A 26910-nucleotide genomic window follows, 5' to 3' on the forward strand; every position below is an offset into this window, starting at 1 on the left:
AATATCATAGTCTTCCTGCCTAACCCCACCTGTGGGGCTAGATAAATTATTTAAAAACCATTCGGAAGAATATTAAAAAAAAAAAAAAACACCAAGAAAACTGTTTATTGAAAAATAAGAGAAAAGATAGCGCTATCAGATTTTATTTAACTTATATGCAGAGTACATCATGTAAAATGCTGGGCTGGATGAAGCACAAGCTGGAATTAAGACTGCCGGGAGAAATATTAATAATCTCAGATATGCAGATGACACCACCCTTATGGCACAAAGCGAAGAAGAACTAAAGAGCCTCTTGATGAAAGTGAAAGAGAGTGAAAAAGTTGGCTTAAAACTTAACATTCAGAAAATGAAGATCATGGCATCTGGTCCCATCACTTCATGGCAAAGAGAATGGGGAAACAATGGAAACAGTGAGAGACTTTATTTTGGGGGGCTCCAAAATCACTGCATACATATGGTGACTGCAGCCATGAAATTAAAAGACACTTGCTCCTTGGGAAAAAAGCTATGACCAACCTAGATAGCATATTAAAAAGCAGAGACATGACATTACCAGCAAAGGCCTGTCTAGTCAAAGCTATGGTTTTTTTAGTAGTCATGTATGGATGTGAGAGTTGGACTATAAAGAAAGCTGGATGCCAAAGAATTGATGCTTTTGAACCATGGTGCTGGAGTAGACTCTTCAGAGTCCCTTGGACAGCAAGGAGATCCAACCAGTCCATCCCAAAGGAAATCAGTCCTGAATATTCATCGGAAGGACTGATGCTGAAGCTCAAACTCCAATACTTTGGCCACCTGATGCAAAGAACTGACTCCTTGGAAAAGATTTCGAAGCTGGGAAAGATTGAAGGCAGGAGGAGAAGGGGACAACAGAGGCTGGATGGCATCACTGACTCAATGGACCTGAGTTTGAGCAAGAAAGGAGTTGGTAATGGACAGGGAAGCCTGGTGTGCTGCAGTCCTTGGGGTCACAAAGAGTCAGAGACAACTGAACTGATCAGATTTTAAAGCTTACTGTAAAATATTTCTAATTAGGAGTGTGATTAAAAAAAAATATATGAGGTACTAATTCATGGATAGACTGATTGATGGAATAGAAAAGAAAACCTAAAATGAGATGGAAATTGCTTTGATCATACACATGCGATTGCATCATTAGCTCATACGAACTTAAAACAATGCAAAGATTCACCACTCTGCACACTAATTTTCTCCATTTATCATCATTTCTAAGGTTCTGGCGTAGTTATCAAATTAGAACTGTTCTTCAGTAATGCTGCAATTATTCAAAAAAACAACCCTTGCATAAAATACAATTTTATGCTGACAAAAGCAATTAAAAGTACAAAAGAGCAGTGAATTTCCTTTTAAATCTTACACTGAATAAGTCCTTCTTTAAACACTTTCAGAAATAGATGGTCATGATAAACACTGGACCTGGGTATTACAAAAAGCACACACATACTCTTTAGTGAATATCCCCCGAGGGCCAGTGGCTGTGCCCTGGTTAGCATCCAGTGCGTGCTTTTCCAGAATATTGCGGGCAGCTGGACTTAAACGGAACCTAAGAAGAAAATATAAAATTAAAGAAACTAATTAACACTTACATTTGATTCTAAATGTCAACAGTTTTGCTGATAATTAGAAAAATAAAAATGTATAATGAAGCTAAAACAACTCCTATAGATAGTGACAGTCAAATAAGTTAATCTGTACTAATCTGGTTTATTTTACTAAGACATTTTCATACAAATTTAATTACTATTCTAAAATATTATAAGAAACTATATTGTTCCTTCATGTAGTTTTTATTATAGTAAGATAAGTGTAAAATTTACCATTTGAAGCATTTTTAGGCATTTTTATTGAGTGGATTAAGTACAGTAACGACGCTCTGCAGCCATCACCACCATCCATCTCCAGAACTTTATCATCCTCCCAATATGAAACTCCACACCCATTAATAACTCTCCATTCCTTCCTCCCATCAGCCCCTGGCAACCATCACGTTACTCTCTGTCTTTACTAATTTGACTACTCTAGGTAACTTGTAAGTGAAATTATTCATTATTTGTCTTTTTGTGATTGGTTTATTTTACCTACATATCTTCAAGATTCATCCATATTATGTGTCAGCATTTCTTCCCTTGTTAAGACTAACATTCCATTGTGTATATATATGTGTGTGTACTATATATATACACATATATATTGTATATCAAGCTCTAATATTTGTCAGAAACTCAAATGCAGGGTAATTAGAAATGTGTGTTAAAATTCTAATTCCATATTATATCAATTATATCAGTTATACATTTGAAATTGGAATTCACATTACAGTTATTAGGATTCCATAAATAGGAACACAATATGAAGTTTGGTACACTGAATTCCATTCTGGAATCTTAAAACCTAACAGGAATTCAATGCAGACACTAAATATTTGCTTTGCTCTCCACAGGATGTATAGGGTCTTCACAGTACTTGGAATATTTAGGTATTCAATACTATTTGTCTGTGGAGTAAATGATGATGGTAAAATAATCATTCCTAGACTTCAGTTTCCTAAGAGAAGAAAGGGAAGGTCAGCAACTTCTTACTTAATCTACAAAGATGTTTTAAATAGGATAATGATTAAAATATTTCAAAAGTTGCATAGTCTTTAAAAGGAAAAAACAAACACAAACATTATTCAAATAAGTGTCCCTTGTGGCTCAGATGGTAAAGAATCTACCTGCAATGTAGGAGACCTGGGTTCAGTCCCTGAGTCAGGAAGATTCCGTGGAGAAGGAAATGGCTACTCACTCCAGTATTCTTACCTGGAGAATTCCATAGATAGAGTAGCCTGGTGGGCTACAGTCCAGGTGTCACAGAGTCAAACATGACTGAGCAACTAATACTTGCCATGTTCACATTTGGATCCGAAAATAGATTTAAGAATGTGCCATTTTGGAGAAGGGCATGGCAACCCACTCCAGTATTCTTGCCTGGAGAATTCCATGGACAGAGGAGCATGGCAGGCTACAGTCCACGGGGTCTCAAAGAGACCCAGTTCACTCAGTTGGACATGACTGAGTGAATTTCACTGTCATTTATTCAAATAAACATACTCACTGCACTTTTCCTGGTGGGTGTTCCTTCTTGACAGGGGTAGCAATCTGTGGTTCTGCTGAGGGGGGAGGCACTGATGGTTTTGCAGCTGGTGGTGGAGGACCAGTATCTTTAGGAATTTCAACATGTTTCCAATCTTCTCCTTCTTCAACTAGCAAACCAATCAGTGAACCCAACTGTATATTTTTAGATCCTTCTGCCACCTATATTTAAAACAGAAAATAATTGCAGAGAAAGATTCATGATTTTGTGAAGTAGTTTATTCTTTGGATAATTCTGTACCTGTTAGAAATCTCTCTTAAAATGAGCTAAAACCTACATCTGAGCTAGCCTACCTCCTCCCTTCCACTCACCATGTTCCTTGCCTAAGTTCCCTCACTTACCCCTTCCTTCACCACTCTCCTCCTTCGTTACTAATGCTAACTCCTGAAATTAAAAAAAAGAGAATCTCTCCTCTTTCTGAAAGGCTTCAAATACGTAAGAGCTACCATTCCCATCTTCCTTTGGATGTCACTCAGTACATATCTAAACTAAGAGTTGTAGTACGTATCTTAACTATTTGTCCTTCCCAGATAGTTCCCACAATGGCTTAGGAATTCCAACACCTCATAAGGGATTAACTCCTTCAAGTAAGTCATATGCACTAAAATTAAAGTCAAATCTTTTCAGTAAACTTAGTTTCTGGAAAAAAATGTCCCATTGCATGGATGGAATTGGTTAATTACTTTGGTTAACAAAGTGTGTGTGTGTGTGTGTGTGTGTGTGTGTGTGCACATGTGCGCTCAGTCTCTCAGTTGAGCCCAAGTCTCTGCGACCCCATGAACTGTAGCCTGTCAGGCTTCTCTGTCTACGGGATTCTCCAGGCCAGAATACTGGAGTGGGTAGCCATTCCCTTCTCCAGCGGATCTTCCCAACCCAGGGATCGAACCCAGGTCTCCTGCATTGCAGGCAGGTTCTTTATCATCTGAGCCACCAGGGAAGTCCATAGTAAGTGTCCTTTCCACATTTCTTTTTCTCTTGTATGTATAACTACAAAATCTAAGACATAAAGTAAAACATCATGAATTTTCTGTCAGTATATGAGAAACATGGTAGTGTCTTAGCTAACCATTCTTTCATAGTTAATGTCAATTAAATGCATAAAGGCAAGATGATTTTTTAATGCAAATATATTTTAAGCATTTTGGCAGGGTTAATTTACAAAGAAAAGGTTGATTCTTATTTAATTATTAAAAGAAGTCCCTGGAGAACCTTCAGATGATATTATAAGTTCAGTACTGGAAGAAAATGTCATTCCTTTAAAATTTTCTATTATTCTCTTTCAATTACTTTAAATAAGGTTCATTAGAGACATACTTTAATGAATAATATACTGTAGGATGTTCACTAATACAGTAATTATAAGTAAAACTGTGACAGAATGGGGTTGACATTTCTAAGTAACACTAATTTTCATGCTTATTAGTATGTGCACTATTAAAATAATAAGTTTTGAGAGTTAGGAAGCTTCCTAAATTTACTAATTACTGATGGAGCAAAATACATATAAAAAACTGGTATATAAAACTAAATAAAGATGTTTAATGAATAGCAGCTGAGGAAAAACGACAAACAATCCAAGAACAATTGGTCTGTTTGTCACTTACTAAAAAGTTTTACTTCTTTGGACTGCTCATTTTTTTTTAACTATGTCAAAAAGATGAGTTAAGATTATTAATAGGTTAACATTTTTTTCTTCTTTTAAAATGTCTATTTGCTTGCTTAGAAACTGCTAACTCAAAATCACAAAGTAAAATGACCAATTTTCTTTAAAAATTGATAGATGAAAGTATTAAGTGATATGAAGTCCATTTGACGTTAATTCCTATCAAAACTGAACCAGAAACAGGATCAATATCCAAGTTCAAAGAACACCACTCAAATAAAAAGCATGTTTAAAAAAAGGGAAGGTTTATCCTAGAGATATCAACAGGTTTCTGAAATCAGATATTATACTGAATCTGAAACTGACACCTCACCTTCTGTTTCATTCATTGCAACAAATCATATAAATGATTCCGTATATACCCTACCTATTGATATATTCAGAAGTAGGCAATAATGAGCATTTAGTATCATTTTCCTTTTCACCATACCTAAGTATTAAGTAAATTTTGTTTTTAACTATTCATATTTTTCCATTAAAAAAATGACATGATGGAACATGAAACCCAAATGCAATGAACAATGGTATACTACCACACAACTTGAATATATTAATACAAAGTAAAATAAAACAATGTCCATTATAGTTCCATTTAAAGCCACACTAAAGTCACTATACAAACTTAAAGATCACTTCTCTTTTTCTATTCCCTTAGTGCCACAAGAGATCTTTTAAGGTGTGCTAGTTTCCTGTAGATATTTGCTTATGTTTTAGTCAGCAAATATTTAACACTGATGAAGACTTAGTAACAAAAGAATAAATTATGCTCTTTTCAAAGCTGTGTTGAGAAACCAGACGGGCCTCTGTTACTGCTCCGAGTTAGGACTGTGGATGTGCTCTGCTCTGTGACAGTATCTGAAGCTTAATGATGCCTCAGAGGCCCAGGTCTCTCCCAGGCACTTGACTTACTTGATCAAAACTCTCTCCTTCTCTTGTGTCACTGATTTCTTAATACTAAAAGAAAGAGTTTTACACTTAGTTCTGCTAAAACAGCTCAATAATGCTCAAATATTGGATCTAGACTCTGTCATTTAAATTAATAGGCTCCCCTCCCGATTTTTTACAGGGTCTTTGGGTTTCAATGCTGGCTCTGCTACTGACTAGTTATGTGACCTTGGTGAGGTTTATCTCACCCTGACTGCTTCTTCATCTGTAAAATGGAAATAATAATAGTAACTACTTCATGGAGTTATTATATGAAATAAATGAGTTATATATAAGACACTTAGAATAGTACCAGACATCTAGGAAATGCTACATAGATGGGAAAGATGCTATTATTATGATTACAGTGGTGTCTTTCTCCAAGTTATTATTTTTTTTGTATGACATATATATACATATGTATTTATGTATTTATGTATATATATGTATATATGTATATATACACATATGTATTATGTATTTATATATACATATATACACATATGTATTATGTATTTATGTATTAAATTCATACCTTATGTACATATAGATGGACGTATTTATTTATTTCTCTCCTTCATTTTTTTTTCAACTTTTTGCCCTCAAGGTCTATCTGTGTTGTTACAAATGGCAAGATTTCATTCTTAGTATTCCACTGTGTATTTTTACTCCAGTTTCTTTATCCATTCACTCACTGATGGACACTTGGGTAGTTTCTGTATCTTGGCTGTTGTAAATAATCCTAGAGTAAACATGGGAGTGCAGATATCTTTTTGAGTTAGTGTTTTCTTTTTCTTTGGGTAAATATCAGAAGTGGAATTGCTGGATCATATGGGAACCTCCATACTGCTTCCCACAGTGGCTGCACCACCAACAGCTTACATTCCCACCAAGAGTATACATCTTTTCTCCACATCCTCACCAACACTTGCTTCTTATCTTTTTGGTAACAGCTATTCTAACAGTTGTGAGGTAATACCTCATTGTGGTTAGGTTTGCATTTCTCTGATGATTAATGATCTTGAGCATCTTTTCATGTAACTGTTGGCCATCTGCATGTCTTCTCTGGAAAAATGTCTATTCAGATCTTCTGCCCATTTTTAAATTGGATTGCTTTTTTTTTTTTTTCCTATTGAGTTGTATGACTTCTTTATGTATTTTGGATATCAGCCCCTTATCAGATATATGACTTACATATATTTTCTCCCATTCTGTAGGGTGCCTTTGTGTTTTGCTGTTGGTTCCCTTTGCTGTAGAGAGCTTTTCTGTTTGATGAAGTCCCACTTGTTTATTTTTGTGTCAAAAAATCATAGCTGAGACTTATATTAAGGACCTTACCAAGTTAGGGTTAGGATTAGGGTTATTTTTAAAACAAAAAATATACTCAACATGGATCAAGCAGGAACTACAGGGAAGTGCCCCTCATTGCTAAAGGTTGACAATTCATACAAAAAGGCCCAGCCACGAGGCTGGCAGCACTAGAATGTAAATAGCAGCATGTGAGACACTGAGGTGGTGCAGCCTATGACGAACTATTTCTCGATATACATATACACACAGAGTCTGAATTCTATCCGTAGGCCCAGACCCCTAGTATTAGTTCTCTTTACCAGAGACATCCCCACAAGCTGAAATATATTATCTGCAAAAGTGCTAAAAGACAGCCCCTCTAATAAGCTCACCAGTCTACCCAGGGATATGAGATACTGAAGACACGAAATATCTACAGCAGTACTTCCTAGGAGAGAAACTGTTTGAGGGGGTTCATTCCATTAAAGGTGCTCATAAATACTGTCTGTTTTGATTCTGACATTAAAAAATAATCAGTAAGTTAAGAAATTATTTAAATAGTTTTCTTCTTTAAAACAGAACAGCTTGAGAGTTGCTAAGTGAGGCAGTCACTTAGCACACACAATGGTTAGTGGCAATGAGCTGAGTCACACGACTGACTTAAAAGCTGGTTCAAAACAAGTCCAGATTTTCCCATCATAGTTTGAAATTTTTGTTCTTTAATGTATATATATTTAACTTATATGCACAATGAAAAGTGGTTTAAAAGGAAGATACGTAAGAAACAATGAAGCAGAAAACAAATCAAGGACAAGCTAAAATGCAAAGGGGAGAAGAAACACTTAGGTCCTTGAATACTGGTTTGCCTGCCACTCAAGTGCTGGGCACTGTTCCTGCACAGTATTAACTCATTTAATTCTCTTAAAAACCTTTTGAAGTGCTATTATTATTCCCACATATAGATAAGGAAACTGAGGCTGAGAAGGAAAGGCTAAATAACCTGCTCAAGATCACAGGGCTAGTAAGTCAGGAGTCAAACACAGTGTGATACTAGAGACAACATTGAATATGATCAGTACCGTGTCCATAAATTATATTGATGTGATCAAAACGATCACATAGCACCTCAAGACACTGCTATTTTTACAACAAAGCTTAAAAAGGAAGAGCAGATGATAAATGATTTAGTTTTTAATTCATGGGAAACACAGACTCATTTACTACTTTAATGTCATTTATCTATTTCAGTATTAAAAAATTTAGAACTGAGACTATTTCCCATTTAGTAGAATTTGCTCTGAGCTTTGAGAGGTTATTTTCTCAATTAAAAATACCGTCTATGAAGAAGAATCAACTGCGAGGTTTCACAACTTCAAATTTCAACTGATAATTTTCAAACTAAAAAAGGTAATTTTGAAGAAGACTGCAAGCAATTTAATAAAAAATAAGGGAGGGTAAGAGGGAACCTAACAATAAAATAAAACCACAGTGAAAAAATCCATTCTTTAGAAAACACCAGTGACACAGTGCTGGAGTGAGATATAGTGAAGAAATTGACTGAATCAGAGGAACAGTACCAAAAATAATTATGATCTGTTGCTTTTGTAATAGGTTTCTTGGGTGGTTCGAGTGTAAAGAATCCACCTGCCAATGCAGGAGATGCAAGAGACACAGGTTCAATCTCTGGGTCGGGAAGATCCCCTGCAGTAGGAAATGGCAACCTGCTCCAGTACTCTTGCCTGGGAAATGCCATGGACAAGAGAAGCCTGGCAGGCCACACAGTCCATGGGGCCACAGAGAGTTGGACACGACTGAGCACTACTTTTTGCAATATTTGGATGATCAATAAAAGAATTTTTAAAATCTGTTTTAATATATATAGATGTTAAAATTTAGAAAAACTTCTATTTTTGAAAATTGTTTTGAAGAGTAACAGCCTACCCCAAAATAAAAATCAATGACTATATTGCCAGTCAATAAACTAAAATTTTAAAAAATTATGTTTAAATATATCCTAACAGCTTACATTTTCTTCACCCTCAAAAGCATCCTGACTTGTATGACAAATTATGTAGTAACCCTAAATATATTTGAAGCCAATCTTAAACTCTTCAGAAAAAGTCATCTTAATATTCTATTTTATTGTTATTTAATCACTAAGTTATGTTCAACTCTTCGCAACCCCATAGACTGTAGCCCTCCAGGCTCCTCTGTCCGTGGGATTTCCTAGGCAAGAATACTGGAGTGGGTTGCCATTTCCTTCTCCAGGGAAACTTTCCAACCCAGGGATCGAACCTGTGTCTCCTGCATTAGCAGGCAGATTCTTTACCAATGAGCCACCAGGGAATCCCCTCCATTTTATTACCTTATCACTTAAAACATCCTGGAGAAGGAAATAGCAACCCACTCCAGTATTCCATTTCCTTCTCCAGGATGTTTTAAGTGGTAAGGTAATAAAATGGAGGGGATTCCCTGGTGGCTCATTGGTCTTGCTTGGAAAATCCCATGGACGGAGGAGCCTGGTGGGCTACAGTCCATGGGATCGCAAAGAGTCAGACACAACTGAGCGACTTCACTTCACTTAAAACATCTGCTATCTAATTTGCTGAATAATAAATTTAAGACTAAACTTATGAACTGATATATGTGTAACAGTTTAATGTTTTTACATGACAATTTACTAGTGTGATTAAATGAGACTTTAACAACTCTCCCATTAACTTAATTGGAAATAAATCATAAAATTATCTACACTGGCAGCAGTTATTCTTTATTAATAAGAATGTCTAAGCTTTTTTTCTGGCTCTAAATGAGCCACCAGGACTTCCCTGGTGTCTCAGACAGTAAAGCATCTGCTTACAATGCAGGAGACCTGGGTGCAATCCCTGGGTTGGGAAGATCTCCTGGAGAAGGAAATGGCAACCCATTTCCCATCAAGAATAAGAATCCAGTATTCTTGCCTGGAAAATCCCATGGACGAAGGAGCCTAGTAGGCTACAGTCCATGGGATCGCAAAGAGTTGGACATAACTGAGCAACTTCACTTTTCTTTTCAAGTTTTTTTCCTGCCTCTAAATGAAATACAATAATTAATATTTTATATTCAAAATGGAACTCAGATGTAAAAATTATGATTACTAAGAAAGGAATAAAATCGGGGTTGGGGAGAAAATAAAAAACTCTATAAGACTATGGAAATAAATCCCTATGAAGAGCAAAACAGGTTACAATTCTTAATCTTTCAAACATGGGCAAACTAAAAACTGGAGTTTTATATCATCACCTATCTTTTAATAAGCTCAATTAACCAACTCCTTGATTCTGAGAGTAAGATTCTCTTACATGCATTCCTATAAAAATCATTTTATTATGGGTGCTAATATGAGAATTATTCCAGAATGAAAGACAAAGGTGTAACTTGCGAATGGGAAGGTTAAGAATGGAGGAGGGGTAAAAGGCTTTAAAAATATCAGTGAGTGAGTGAGTGAAGTAGCTCAGTCGTGTCCGACTCTTTGCGACCCCATGGACTGTAACCTACAAGGCTCCTCTGTCCATGGAATTTTCCAGGCAAGAGTGCTGGAGTGGGTTGCCATTTCCTTCTCCAGGGAATCTTCCAGACCTAGGGATCGAACCCAAGTCTCCCACATTGCAGGCAGACGCTCCTTAATCTCCCCTCCATTTTCCCCCCTATAAAATTGCACACACTGTGATATGAATATACTCCCATTCCTATTATCCAAAATGCATATGGAATAATAATAAAACCACAGGGCTCTAAAGCACATACATACAGCCTTTGGCAAGGAAATAGCTATTTGTACAACTAAAGCTGTTATCAATCATACCGCCTCACACCACCTGTTCAGAGCTTTGGGGCCCAGATGAATAGCTACTCCTGACCTAAGACATCATTATTAATTTGAAATGTATTACTAAGCACCTGAGTGAAAAATGCTATCAATTCTGGAAGACGTTCATAGCCAAACAATCCAGAACTGAGGCCAAAGACACAGCTTGCCAAAAGCACACACAGCTGGGCTTATTACATGTGCTACTTCAAACAATGTTTTTCCTTTTCAAAATGCTGCATAAATTAGTAAAAGAAACCATTTTTGGTAAGAACAATTGCTTTTTTCTAGTTATAAAGGTACAGAACTTTTAGTCTTCCATTCATATTTCCTCCTAGGAAGTATTTTCAACAATGTGTTTTAACATGGCTATCAATAGGGAAGATGACAATTGAAAGGAATTTTGACAAATCAGAATGCAAAAAATAAAATATTAAGTATGACATTCCAAAGTACAGTCTCTGGATAGAATGTACAAAAGAAGGCATTATACCCATGGTCAAAGTGGAGGTGAGCTGGTGGCTCAGGAGTGAGACCACATCAAGTGACTACTAAGAGATGTGCAGCGTGTCTGTACAAATCACGCTACAGAGGCATGAATGGACACTTAATGTCTAGTCACAAAAACTAACACAAATTATGAGATAAATATGCAGGCTGAAATAGGGGTATGGTCACCAAGACTGAATGAGTAAGTGTAATAATAATGGGAACAGTGATGTTTACCAACACTTGGTGGGTGATAGGCCTTGTAATGAGCATATATGCATTATCTCAATCTCTACTATTACCCCATAACCTAGGGTATTACAGCTACCTCCACTTTACTAGGAACGCTAAAGAATTTGCCAATCATGGCATAACTAACAACTGGCAGAATTGATCATCTATATGAATCAGGTAACAGTGTGATTCCAGAGCCTACAATCTTAGCTGCTATATATACCACATTATCCAACAACTGTCCTAGAAGGTAAGAAACAAACACACTCTATCAGTGAGTATACCATGTAACGGCAGACAGGCTTCATGCATTTTATGTCACTTACTTTTCATATAAACTCTAATATTCCATTATAAAAAAATGCCTATTATAGAAAATTAAGAATATAGAGAAAAACAGAAAAAAAGAGCAGAATCATTTAGTTCTACTACCCAAAGACAAACCTCAAATTTTTATAACACTTCATTCCAATCTTGTCTATATTTATATTTTTATTTAAAGTTCTGTAAGATTGTAATCTGGAGAAGGCGATGGCACCCCACTCCAGTACTCTTGCCTGGAAAATCCCATGGACGTAAGAGCCTGGTGGGCTGCAGTCCATGGGGTCGCTAGAGTCGGACACGACTGAGCGACTTCATTTTCACTTTTCACTTTCATGCATTGGAGAAGGAAATGGCAACCCACTCCAGTGTTCTTGCCTGGAGAATGCCAGGGACGGGGAAGCCTGGTGGGCTGCCGTCTATGGGGTCGGACACGACTGGAGCTACTTAGCAAGACTGTAATCACCATCTATATATAATTATAAAAGCGTTCTCCCAAATTTTTTGAATTTTTGTTAACTTATAATGAAATCACATTTTTTCCTAGGAATTACTTTTTATTGGCTACATTATATCTCCTTCTGTTAATTAAGTAACCTCTCTTGTATTGCTACACATTTTTGTTGAAGGGTTACACTAACTTCAGCATGTAATAATACAACTAAAGTTTTCCAAGTAACAGCTTCATATTTTTAATTAGTTATAAAGCAAAGACTGTTGAGAGAAGTTTTCAAAACTACTACAGTATATTAAAACTTAGATCTAAAAGGAAATGACTTTGGTTTTACTAGACCTACAGCATATTTTCTTTTGTTCATGTAACAGAAAATATGCTATCAAAATATATGACTGTCAACAGCATGCAAGAATGTGAAATATTCCATATACATATCTTTTTAGGGCTTCCCAGGTAGTGCAGTGGTAAAGAATCTACCTGCCCATGCAGGAGAGACAAGGGTTTGATCCCTAGGTCAGGGAAATCCCCTGGAAGAGGAAATGCCAACCCACTCCAGTATTCTTGCCTGGGAAATCCCATGGACAGAGGAGCCTGGCGGATTATAGTCCATGGGGTCACAAAGAGTCAGACACGACTGAGCATATAATCACAGATACATTTTTATGCAATTATATTTTAAATAATTGTAAAAATATAAAGGATGCATAAAACTGTAAGGATGAGGAAGTATCAGGAAACTTAGTGTAGCTATGAAAGCCACATGCAAGACTGCACAGGACAACTTCAAATAATCTTGTCCAGTGAAAGGAGATGAGCTGACTTTACACACCTTTCAGGCCCGGGAGTCCTGAGGATAGATGAAGGTAAGATTTCTCATTTTCATGAGATTACAGTGAAACATTTCTTTAAAAAAAAAATTTACCAACTACAAACTTGGAAACTGCAAGCTCAAGCTTTAACTATTGTTCTCTTTGTCTTTAAATTTCACCTTGAATACTTTTCTCCTCCCTCAATTCAGAATGCTTCTCATTGTCCACTGCTGCTGCTGCTGCTACCTCGCTTCAGTCGTGTCTGACTCTGTGCGACCCCATAGACGGCAGCCCACCAGGCTCCCCCGTCCCTGGGATTCTCCAGGCAAGAACACTGGAGTGGGCTGCCATTTCCTTCTCCAATGCATGAAAGTAAAAAGTGAAAGGGAAGTCGCTCAGTCGTGTCCGACTCTTAGTGACCCCATGGACTGCAGCCCACCAGGCTCCTCCATCCATGGGATTTTCCAGGCAAGAGTACTGGAGTGGGTTGCCACTGCCTTCTCTGCATTTTCCGCTAGAGAACCCAAAATACTGAGCATCTTTATCATAGTTGAAATAGTTCTATGTTGTCTGATCATCACTGATTATTATTAGACCTAACACTGAAATATTTTAAACATCTGAATTTAAAATGTATTATGTAGATATAATACAATACAAAACCACAACAACACAAAGAGGTACAAATAAACACTAACTCAATTTTAAAGAACTTGACAGTTAAGAAACCTTCATCCTGTTGAAGACAATCAAAATAAAAACTTACCACTATTTTGGCCAAGATGCCATCATCACTCGCATCTAAGGTAACCACAGCTTTGTCAGTCTCTATTTCACATAAGGCATCTCCAGCACTCACAGCTTCACCTACAAAACAAGACTGGGTTTGTTTTGTTTTTTAAATATGAATATTATGTGAGTTGGTGGGTGTAAGTGTTTAAACATGATATTAAGTATCAAAATACTCAACAGCTGTTTCTGGGCTGTGGAATGACAAGTAATTCTCATACCGTGTGTATGCTTCTGTGTGTTTATGTGTATATGTATGCTTTGTCACATTTTCCAAAAGCCCAATAATGACATAAGTTATATCTCTTATAATAAAGAAGTGATTACAGAGATTGTTGAGCAAATATTAAATCACATTTTATGGAGAATAGAAGGGGATGCATATCCTCCTCTGAACAAATCAATTCCAGACCCCACAGTCCTTTCTTTTGAATATATTTTGACTATTATTCCTTAAGAAAACAGTTTTACAATAAATACCACCTCTTTAACATCTTAAGCGAGTTCAGAAACCCTGCCGGCACAGAGCAAAAATGAATAAAAACATATGAAGCATGATGAGAGAAAATCAAAGACACAGCTAAGGTCAAATAAGAAATGTTTCTGTGCAACAGAAATGGTATGGATATTCAAAAATGGAGAGCAGAACCTGACCTGCTGGCTTCTGGATCTAAAAGCAGGTACACAGTAAGGGTGATGTATAGTGGTTTTCTTTGGCGCAAAGGGAACTAAAAGCAGGGAACTACTCACATCGATTCTCTCCTTAAGGCTAGGGCTGGATCATGGCTCTACTTGTAACAGGAGACTGATAAAATAAGGAACCCAAACCTCTGACTAGAACTATGACTTTATATCAGAAGTGTGGGTCTAATAAGGTACTAAGAAGGGAACAAAAACTACCTGAAGACCAGGAACAGAGCCAAGCCACCCTCTGGCTCCATTAGTGCACCTGCCAGTGTACCAAGTATCAACAGGGTCGGGCAACATCCCTAGACTGAGGGGTGGGGAAGGGGAGACCCAGGAACAGGTGGGAAGACATTGAAACTACAACAAAAACATTCCCCTCAAAAGTAAATGGTAAAACAAAGTTCCAAAACATGAAGAAATTTAATGCCAAGAAAGAAAACCACAGAAATCAGGAATCGACTCAGAAATTCATTTCAGATGCAACTTGTTTAATGCAACCCACCAAAGATTTTAAAATAAGTATCTTAAGGATGTTCAGAAACACACAAAGATAAAAGATCCATCACAAGAACAAGAGATTAAAAAAGAAAAATAATGTACAGAAACAAAACATTATCAGGTTGAAAGGGGAAAAAAAACTAAACTGGAAATTTTAGAAATGAAAAATACAATGAATGAAATTTTATTTAAAAAAAAAAAAAAAAACAGTCAATGGATATGTTCTACAGGTGAGGTAGTGAAAGAATGATTTAGTAAATTAAAGATAGCTTCAGTGAACTACCTGGAACTTAATATGAGCAGACAAAGTTAAGTAGAAAAGAGCAGCTAGGACATAAATTGAGGCTGCAACATTTGTCCAAAGGAGTTCCAAGGGAAGAGATGGGAGAGAATAGTGGAGAAACGGTAACTGAAGAGATAATTGCTGAGAATTTCTAGAGCTGAAAAGAGATATGTATCTTCAAAATGAAAGCGTACTAAATGAGTTTACAGTGTGGTGATCTATGATGTATCGACTAGGAGGGGATATAGGGAGTCTTGGAACTTGCTGGAAATATTCTGCATTGTGACTAGGTGTTGGTAACCTGGATACATGTGCATATAAAAATTAACTGAGTTTACACTTTGTGCAGGTAATACCTTGATAAAAAGAATTACTGCATACACGTGACTCCACATTGTAGATACACCGTATAGAAGTTGCATACAGTCAACAACAGAAACACAATCTTAAACGCTATCAGAGGGAAAAAAAAGAGATTACCTCAATGGAATGACAGACTGAGAGCACACTTCTCAGCAGCTGCAATAGAGTCAGAAGACAATGCAGTAGTATCTTCAAAAAGCTGGGGAAAAATAACTGTCTAGAATTTTATATGCAGCCAAACCACCATTCAGGAATGAAGGAAAAGTATTCTTTAAATACATAAAAGCTAAGAAAATGTACCACTTATTGATGAGCTACTACAAAATGCAGTTTATCAAACAGAAAAGCAGACAGAGGGGCCGCATGGCCTATGCAACACAAGCCAGCACAGGAAACGAGGACGTGCTAACTAGCGGTCATTTACGAGGGAATGTCCGAGGGGCTACAAAAGTTTACAACCAAACACTAAAAAATAGCAAGATGGGCAAAGTTAGTTTTGGCTTGATAAAACATACAGAATTTTGATATAGACAAGAGAAAAAAAAATACTGGATAATTCTACATTCCACTGGCAACATATACATAAATATGTATCCTAAAAACAATGGTATATGCCAAAAAATATAAAAATGGAAATACAATCTACAGCATTCATAAAAGCAGGAAATATAGAAAATAACAAGATGTATTATCTAATTAAAGGCAGATGCATGAAAAGAAAAAAGCAAAGAATAAAAACAGAAAACACAAAAATGGCAGAAGTTCAAACATACCAGTAACTGCAATTAATATAAATGGATTAAAACCACCTACTATAAGAGATTATCAAAACAAATAAAAAAAATAAAATCTGGGTAAATGTTGCTTATAAGAAACAGACCTAAAACAAAAATAGAATAAAAGGAGAAAGAAAAATACAAAACACAGAAACACACCCCCTTGCATACCCACCAAAAACAGCTGGCATAGCAACATGAATAGACATACTCAATAAAAGAACATGAAGGAAAATCTAAAACGCAGAAATAACGAATATGCTCTAGAAGTTCACTGTACTAAAACTCCTTCACTGAATACCAAGATTTTCACATAGATGGCTATAATATACCTCAGTTAAAATAGTTCAGAACAACCAATACGAACTATTTTAATGAAATAAACTATCTGTTAGATATTTACTGAACACCTAATAGGCTCTCTCTGTCTAACCCCAGAGAAATTTTCCTACTTAACCAATATTTATTGAAAATATATTATGGTACTGAGGATTCAACAGTGAGGGGAAAACAAAAAACAAAACGGTTAAGATTTCTGACCTTATGAAGCTTCCTTACTATCTTGTGACAAATTAAGTGGAAATTACAGTGGGATTAGGTGAAATCAGGATGCTATGGCAACATTCAAGAGGGGCATCTAATTCAGTTTTTGGTAGATGAGAGAAGGCTTTCTTAAAAAAAAAGAAAAATCTGAGCCTGAAAAAATGAGGAGGAGGCAATCTAGCAAAGGGGCAAGTGATCCAGGCAGAAAGCACAGCATACCCAAAGCCCCCCCGAGGCAAAAGAGGAACAGGGGCCTTCAAAGGATCTGGCCAATAGTACCTGAGAGAAGCCATGAGAGATTAGGCTGGTGAAGCAAGCAGGAATCAGACCCAAAAAGGAATCCTGTCTGTCACTCAGAGAAAGCTGCTGTGCCAGAGTACACAATTTCACGTTACTTCTTTATTTGACACATTTCAGGGTAGTCAGGACAGGCTACATTGCAAACGGAAAGGAATCACATCCTAATACGTTTCTGTTGTAACCGTGGAAAAAACAACTGAAAGAGGCAACCTGGCACTTAAATCCTTCTTTTAGACACCCAGGAAAGAAATTCTGCCCAAAGGAAAACTGTAAAATAGTGTTTTGTCATTTGTGCTTGCCTGTTTCAAATTCCAAACACCCTTTGAAAATCGTTCGCAAATCGTATCTCAGCCATAGATCAACCTAGATCATTTTGCTCCTATTCCTGAATCCCTAGAGTAGTTGTAATTAATCACAAGTTGCACTATGAAATTTTACGCTCCTGCTATTATTTTTTAAAAATGGGTTTTCCTCTATTTACCAAACTATGAACTTCACAATAGGAATAGGAGGCACCTCAGGTGTTTCATACTCTGCCTCATTCCCCAGGACTCCAGGCAGTGCCTCATACATAATGAGTGTGAGATGAAAACATTTCAGGGAAAAACTGAAGTAATATCACAACTCCTCATTTCCTTATAAGGTATACACCAAACTGTCCTTGAAACAAAGCTGAACCGTTTCTTTCAGTTCTACATTTGATTTGTAGCATGTTTCTGACATTTAAAAACTCATGTATCCTGTCTCCTTTTTATTTTAATTAAATGTACACCCATTCACAAAAAACAGACATATATATCAGCTATATGAGAGTCCTGAGAGGGAGATAAAATGTAAATAAACAGAGAGAAGCATCTAATTATGTGGTGAACTTTCCCCAGGAACCACAGCAAGGTGTAAAACATTGTATTATTATGTAAGGCACATTACCCCTAATATCACACAACTAAGGTTCTACATACACATCAATAATCAAAGATAAAGTGAACGCCAAAGAAGAATTTTGAGCCATGAGGATTCCAAATATACTCAGTTTCAGCCTTGGTCTACAATTTAGTGCTATAACTTGGAGAGCCTGCAAGGCACAGGAGTTACAAAGAGCTCTTCCAACACAGACACAGGTTTATTCCAAGCCCTGACACTTACTGGTTGGTAATTTTGACCAAGTTACTTATTAATCTCTCTCTGACTCTAAGGAAGATTTTGAATGTACAGCCATTAGGAAAAAAAAAGTCATGAAACTGCCAATGTTAACTCTTCACATACCTCTTCAAAAAGCACAACATCTTTAGATTAAGAAGTTAGATATGTTATGAATGACCATTGAGAACCAAGATTCATTCTAGTTCCCTACTGCGTGCGTACTCATCATTTCAGACAGATCATTCAACACTCGTTTAGTACATAAGGCATTCATCAGTAAGCACGGGTGTAGACACAACAGTAAAATGTGGCTCTGTCCACAACGAGTTCAGTCTAGAGGAGAAGCCCGAGAGGCTGGTACAGAGCACCAGGGCCGGCGCGAGGCGACAGACGGCTCCTCAGCGGCCGCGAGGAGGAGGGCTGACTGGCTGTAGAAGGAGCCGGCGGCCTCGCCGTGTTCCTGCGCCATCGCCTGGCGGTGCGGGTCAGCAGCCGAGGTGGAGCGGGCCCGGAGCGAGAGTGCGGGCCCCAGGAGGGGCCAGAGCAGAGGCCCGCCCGGGGGCCGCTCCCCAGCACCGAAGCCAGCATCGTCATCATGCTGAGCCTTTGTCCCGGCGGGCGGCTGAGGACTGGAGTACGCGCAGGCAGGCGTCCCTTTCTCTTTCAGATTCTGGGTGTGTCCAGACCAGACAGTTAGTGATAATCTGTATCAACTAAGCACATTCCATGACTTTCGCAGAATAATTCTGTTCTGCCGAATGTGAAGAATCCAAGTCTTTACTTAAAAGGTGTGTGTGGTGGTAGCGGCGGGAGACCAAGTAAGTCACGTCTACATGAACATTAAAGAAAACACCTCATCTTAGTGTTAAATTGAACCATGATGACAACTATGATGAGAGACAAAAATAACTGTTTATCAACACAAATATTTACTAGCTGCCCCTATGTGAATGACACTGCGCAAGGCCCGATGGTAAATAATAATAAAATAGACCTGCTTCAAGAAGTTTCTAGTCTGACTGAGGAAGAAGACTAACAAGCAGGCCAAGAAGTCCCATCCAGTCAGTGCCCAGGCAGCGAAGGAGGATAGAGAAGGGGCCCCTAGTCAGGATTTGCCAACTCTTTCCACCACACATGAAAAGATACCATTTGTATGCCCCACGGCCCAGGCAACTCAGCTCCTAGGCCATCTGAAGTCCTACTCTGAGGGCTGAAGGCATGAGTAGTTGTTTGAGAAGGAAACTGCTAGGCAAAGTTAACCTCCCTACATCCCTCTGCTCTTACATTGTACTGCAATGCCCATCACACATGTGGCTAACGCCTATTACACTGGACATTGCAGACACAGAACACTTCCATCACCACAGAAAGCTCTGCTGAATAACATAACCTGTAATTCCACTCACCAACTCTAGAATTCTGCCATAATAGAAATATTAACAATAAATGGGAAATGCTATTCATAATGATGAAATGTGATTCAGCAATAAAAGGAATGAATTGCTGATACATGCTACAACATGGATGAACTGCAGGATCACGCTAAATCAAAGAAGCCAGTCACAAAAGGCTTCATAAAACATGATTCTAATTTACATTAAATGCCCAGAGAAGGCAAATTTTTAGAGACAAAAGCAGATCAAGATAGTGGTAAGAGAAAGAAGTGACTGTAATCAAGCATTAGGGATTTTTTGGAGGGTGATAGAAATGTTCTAAAACTGGATTTTGATGACGGTTTCAGAACTCTATATATTCACTAAAAAATCACTGAATTGTGCATTTAAAATAGGTGAAGACTACAGTGTGTATATTATACCTCAAAAGCTGTTAAAATAGTAGTATACTGAAACAACATTGAAGTTATGTGTGAAACACACATTTAAAAATTTTTCCATTTTAGCATCCAAACATGTATACAAATCCCCAGAAAAAAACAGTAACCAAAGCCATCTACAATAAAAGCCAGAGACCCATTTAACTTTGCAGTAGCACCTGGTTATAACAATTCAGTGATCAACTCATCCAAGACAGTTTTATTTCTGAATTCTATACACTATATTAGTTAGATATAATCTAAGGTTTGCTTAAAAATTGTTTGAAATATTCAAGATTCCCAGTCACATGACAGAAGCAAAGCCCACATGAAGTGACAGTTTCTGACAGATAAAAACACCAAGCGCAGCAGCAGTAACACGGCTGTAAAGCAAGTTCTACGTGGGTTCCAGATGTGGCCAAGTATCGCACAAAACTGTTAGTATCTCAGCCTAGTTTTGTTCCAGTGTTTCAGGATATGCTCTTAAATATCTCAAGAAAGAAAACAATGTTTTTCATATTCTTAAATATGCTCTCACAATAGGAGGGAACAAGAATATTTTCTTCCTTTTTGTTGTTTTAACAGATTTGACCTTCCAGTTTAGTTCCGTTCAGTCACTCAGTCATGTCCAACTCTTTGCGACCCCATGATTTGACCTTTAAATTGATGAAAAAATAATCTATATACACTTTAAATAAAAATATCTGATGCACACTTCCCCCATCAAATAACAAACTTGAAATAAAAATGTGGAATTGCAGTACAATTCACCTTTCAACAGATTTTGAAATTGTACATGTTACCTAGCATTTTTGAACTGTTTTCTCTACTAACTTAATGATGCATATTCTTTACTTAATCCTCAGACTGAAATTAAGTATCGTAATATTCATTATGAAACTACTTTTCTAACACTCATTAGATCAACAAAGATGGGAATAATTTATATGCGGTATCATTACATGTTTCCGTGTGATGATAGTGGTTATCAGGAGGCTGTGACCACTTGGCTGTACAAGAGCGAATGGAAGTCCCTCACCCACTCCCTGTCTGTGAAATGTGCACTCTGCTTGCCTTCCCAGCCCTAGAAGCTGTCCATGAACATAGCCATGAGATAGAATTCTGGTGCTGAGATCACCTGGACAGTGTATGTGACTGAGCCCAGTGTAGGCCTCTGTATACTTTTAAGATTCTTGCTGGTGGTGTGCGGTTCAACCCAGCCTGTGGCCTCTCATGAAAGTCCCCTTGCTTATTAAACTTGGCACATTATCAAACTGGAGCCTCTTTCTTCCATTTCTCCCTACCCTCCATGTATGAGGCAGATTTCATATGACACTCATGAGACTCCTGAGGAGGTTATGAAACACTATGACTTCAAAAAAGAGAAGGAAACTGAGTTATCACAGAATTCTGAAGTCAACGATTTATCTTATATATCATCTAGTTAAACTCACTTCCAGATATTTCATGGCAGAGTGGGAACCCCAAAGGACAAATCCAGGCCAGAGTTTTTTACACAGTACTCTTATTGCCTTGGCTTACCACACACACACACACACACGTAACAGTTGTGAATTACAGTCTCCCATTTTCAAGAAATGTTAGTTTTAAGACCCAACTGCCATCCACCATCAGATCATTAGCCTTAGCTTAAAAATAAATTAGATTCAAAATTAGACACATTATTCTTTTTCATGAAAAAAATTTCAATCCTCTTAAATGCCTGAAAGTTTAAACTCAGTGTTTTAAATAGTAACCATACAATAAAGATCTCAAGATAAAAATGTTTTTTAAATGTAGCTAGTGAGATAAAAAGTATATAAATGTTTTCTTACAGAATATAAATGTTTTTAACACATAATGATAGAACCAAGTTGTGTATCAAGCACTAAACACACTAAGCCATATATAATCCTACCCATGTATACAATACATAAAGAACTAAATTATGCTCACACACACCAAAAAAAATTCATAAAGGTGATGAACTTAAAAAAGAAGCCAGTGAATTATAGAGAATCAAGGATTTAGACTTCTCTCTATTACTTATGTGTACTGGTAAACATTTCTCCTCAGCTGGTAGAACACAGAATTTTAAAAGCAACCATCAAGGAAACAGCCTCCAAGGGCTTCAAGTACATCCTGGCTTGTCCTATATGAAAACAGCACGTGTAATCAAAATTAAAAAAGAACAGAATAATGAAACCATTTGTCTCCTGGCTCTTCATCATACTCACCATATTCTAATGGCTGTGAATAACTTATCAGACTGCCAGTGAGCTGAAAGACCAAGAGATAAATGTGGTCCAAAGAACCCTCTTATCTATTAATACTTGCCCCTCAGGTCTCAAAGTGTGAAGAAATTTAATCTTTTTATAATAATCTTAAAAGGCTGGTCTGTGTCTGAATCATTATTTAATGACACCAACACTCTGTCATGCTGAATATGGAAACAGCCAAAGCTCTGTAATTCATCAGGAAAAAAGAAACTTAAAAATAGATTCCAACTGACTGCATTATTAATAAAGGTGGAACTTTCTTAGATACTGATAATTACTTTAAAAGGTGGCAGCAACCCTGCAGAGCCAATGGCTCAAAATGCTTCCTAATGAAGCACTGTTTCTTTCATTTACATGACATTTGTCTTTCTCAAATTCTAGAAAAGTCTCTGTCAGGTTTTTTTTTTCGGTTATTACCTCTTCCTCATTCTCTCTTTTTGTCCTTGTGGAATTCTTCCTATTGGGTTAGTAGAGGATTCTCATTCTATTCTCCATGTCTCAGCTTCTCTTTTATATTTTCTACTGCTTTATCTCACTGCTGCATGCAGACTAATCTCAGGTTGGACTTCACGAAACCTTTGTCAGTCACGTCTACACTTTAACCCAAACCTGAGTTTTACATTTTCTAATTTTGGAGACAATATTTTTCATTCCTAGAAGTTCTACTTGTCTTTTTCAAATCTGTCTGGATTGTGTTTGTCTTTTTTCATAGTTTCAATTCCTTCTCTTACAAGTTTTATCATTTCAAACATATGTTTTGATATATGCAGTAATTCCAATTAACTGAAGTTCTTGGAGGTCTAATTCTGCTGCTTGTTATGTCTAATGACTTTTGCTCCTAAAAGGGAGCTTCTATGTCAATTACTAAATTTGGAATTGTGAATTTGTGGTTAAAGTGGGACTTTATCTGGGAATCTTGTGTGAACTGGCTTAGAGACTATGTTTTCCAGAATAATGGCATCTGCCAAGTAATCCAGGAAGATTATCAGCCCAAGACTGCTTCACCTCTACTTGTGCGTTTCCAGAAAAGGCAACTACTACAAATCTGAACCCCCAAAGCCTCATGAGAAGAGGCCTATGAGAGAACATTTTCAACAGAGCAGGCATTTTAAATTCCAAGTCAAACAAGTATATTTGTCTGTTAGCATATGGCTTTAGAGAGCTCCCCAGGTGGCTCGGTGGTAAGGATTTTGCCTGCAATGCAGGAGACCTGGGTTCTACTGCTGGGCTGGGAAGATGTCCTCGAGAAGGAACTGGCAATCCACTCCAGTAGGCTTGCATGGGAAATCTCACAGACAGTGGAGCCTAGCAGGCTACAGTCCACGGGGTCACAAAAGAGCCTCCTTGTGTCATACCTCTCATCTCCTGTACTGGCCCAGCCCACAGATCCAAACTCTGGCTGCAAGGCCCATTCTATCATTTGTCTCAGTGCCTTTCGAGCACCCCAGTCCTGCCCCTTACCCACAAGAACCGGGCACTTTTCTCTCATACTTCCAAGCTTGTACTTCCTTCCACTTGCAGCCTGCTTCCCAGCCCCAACACTGCCATGAATGGCTCATTTCCTAGAATCACAGCACAGCCCTGTCATACTCTGAACTCCTGCCCACTGCCTAAACCCTCTCTATACCACTTCATAAGCACTAGAGTGGACCATTCAATACCAGCATTTGTCTGGATGACATCTGTGCCCACTGAATTTCACAGAGACCCCAGAAGTCCTTTCAGGGCTACCCGCTGGGGTCAGTCCTCCCGGACCATGTCCTTCATTCTCAGCTCACTCATTCCTCTTCCCTTTACATGTTTAATGCCTGGTTTATCATTTATCAATCTGAGGCATAATAATGGCTATGGGGAACTCATATGGTCAATATTGCTAAACATCTGTTCAACAAACCCTAATGGAAATTCAACTCTCCAAAAGTTTAATATGTTGCAGGAGGAGTAAAGCACACGGAGATGGCTAAAGAAGCCATCCCACAGCTAATACCTGGTACATGGCAATGACAACAGAAACAAAAGAGGAAAAGAAACCAGCTGCCAGAAAAATAAAACGTCTCCTTCTCCAGCTTCCTCCACAGTAATTTTTCCTCTGTTCTTTTGTACCACGAGCACTGTAGCATCCTCATCTCTTTGGCCTCCATATACTTAGTCATATTTTTTTAAGCACCATACTAAGTATTTAAAATCTGGCAAAATAATTATTTACAAGAATTACTATAATACTTAAGTTGTATAAAAACAACTTACGTGATCATCAACAGATAAATGGATAATGATGTGAGATATATACATAAATACATTATTTAATGGAATACTACTCAGTCATAAAAAAGATGAAAATTTTGCCATTTGCAACAGCATGGATGGACCTTGAGGGTATTATGCTAAATGAAATAATGCAAAGAAAGATAAATATGATTTCACTCATACAAAGAATATAACAAACAAAACAAATAAATCAAACAAACACAGAGCCACAGACAACAGAAGAGTGGTTACCTAGTAATCAGGGGAAGGGGAGGGGAAGGCAGAGAGCACAAAATGGGTAAAGGGGATCAGCCACATGGTGACAGATGGAGACTTAAGGTTTTGGTGGTGAGCATACCGCAGCACAGGGAGAAGAAATATGAGTCTGTACACACGAAATACACAGTGCTAGAAACCAATGTTACTTCAGTAAACACATTCTAAAAAATCTGGTAAAATGGTTTCTATATAAGGAAGAGATTAATACAGCTTAGGTACTATTATAACAAATATTCTCTTACTAACAAGATTCAAAATTCACATTGAGCTTATAAAAAGCTGAGGAAAGAGTAGTTTCTCACTCCAAGTTATATCCCAAAGGCTACAGACTGTACAACTTTAGAAAAGATTAGCAGAAACATCTCAGAAGTGATGAAGAGAGTTAATAAACCAACTTAGAAACTTTTACAACTGTCAGTTGACTCATGAACAACTTTGCTCATCCTCCCACCAGAGGTATTTTGAAGTTTATGCCAGACATACTGTCATTTCATACGTAAGTATTTCAACTCATATCTCTTAGAGATAAAATTTTTAAAATGATTATCACAGTACCATTAAACCTCTAAAATGATTAATGCCTTAATCTCATTAAACATGTAATTTTCCAATGTGCCCAAATGTTTTAGTTACTTGAATCATAAACAAAATAAGGTCCCTACACTGGAACTGGATTATGCTGCTATACTCCTCATGGTGTCACTGAATGCATCCTCTATATCTCCTGGAAATTGGTGTTAGAACTATAAGCTTGACCACATTTGGCTCAAGTTTCTGGCAAGACAATCTTATAGCTGGTGGGGTGTACTAGCTGGTTTTCTCTCTTTTTGTGATAATAGCACGCCATTGATGATCACTGGCAATATCCCTTAATTCATCAGAGTCTGCAAAATTGTGACACAGTGACATTCTATCATTCCTCCATCTTTTAAGAATTTGGAAATATGCCACTAATTAGAAATTTTTTTGCACTTGGTTATTCTGAGCTACAATTCGTAGAAGAAAGGCAAGGACAATACTTGAGTCTTTCCACTTATCGTCAGTTTTCAAAATGAGTTACTTTACTGGCATTCCCTAAAGGAGAATTTTTGAAAGCTCTGAATTCAAATATATTTAATGTGTTTCAAAATACACCATAGATACCACTCTTACTGATCCACAAATTGGCCCATTTTTGAGTCCTGAGTCCATTAAGATGCCCTCAGGAGTTTTGGGGGAACTTAGCTTGAAAGGTTTTTCCAGTGGCTCCGACAGTAAAGAGTCTGTCTGCAGTGTAGGAGAACCAGGTTGGATCCCTGGGTCGGGAAGATCCTCTGAAGAAGGAAATGGCAACCCACTCCAGTATTCTTCCCTGGAAAATCCCATGGACAGAGGAGCCTGGTAGGTTACAGTCCATGGGGTCGCAAAGAGTCAGAGATGACTGAGTGACTTCACTTTCAGGAGTTTTTGATAACTGCTTTGCTTTCTAAATTGACAATATGTTCAAGCAGGAAACCCCAGTTCGATTCCTGGGTAGGGAAGATTCACTGGAGAAGGGATAGGCTACCCACTCCAGCATTCCTGGGCTTTCCTGGTGGCTCAGCGGTAAAGAATCTGTCTGCCACGCGGGAGACCTGGGTTCAGTTCCTGGGTTGGGAAGATCCCCTGGAGAAGAGAACTCTAGTATTCTGGCCTGGAGAATTCCATGGACTGTACAGTCCATGGGGGTCACAAGAGTCAG

General features: G+C 37.7%; 1 protein-coding gene and 1 long non-coding RNA gene across 5 annotated transcripts in view; both read right to left on the reverse strand.

Annotated features, from left to right (window-relative positions):
* Positions 1 to 26910, reverse strand: part of LOC138990988 (uncharacterized) — a 426908-nt gene that overhangs the window by 53824 nt on the left and 346174 nt on the right. The gene's annotated exons all lie outside the window — the stretch shown is intronic.
* PDHX (pyruvate dehydrogenase complex component X) overlaps positions 1 to 26910 on the reverse strand; it is a 75138-nt gene that overhangs the window by 22920 nt on the left and 25308 nt on the right. For all 4 annotated transcript variants that reach the window (XR_011467012.1, XR_011467013.1, XM_005890897.3 and 1 more), the window contains exons 3-5: positions 13957 to 14057; positions 3118 to 3317; positions 1469 to 1567 (exon numbers count right to left, since the gene is read on the reverse strand). Coding sequence is in view for 2 of the 4 variants with exons in the window: in XM_005890897.3 (XP_005890959.2) it covers positions 1469 to 1567; positions 3118 to 3317; positions 13957 to 14057 (400 nt within the window). In the remaining 2 variants the exon portion in view is untranslated. The remainder of the gene's footprint in view (positions 1 to 1468; positions 1568 to 3117; positions 3318 to 13956; positions 14058 to 26910) is intronic.

The sequence above is a fragment of the Bos mutus genome, chromosome 15 (genome assembly GCF_027580195.1).
Source record: "Bos mutus isolate GX-2022 chromosome 15, NWIPB_WYAK_1.1, whole genome shotgun sequence".
NCBI lineage: Eukaryota > Metazoa > Chordata > Mammalia > Artiodactyla > Bovidae > Bos > Bos mutus.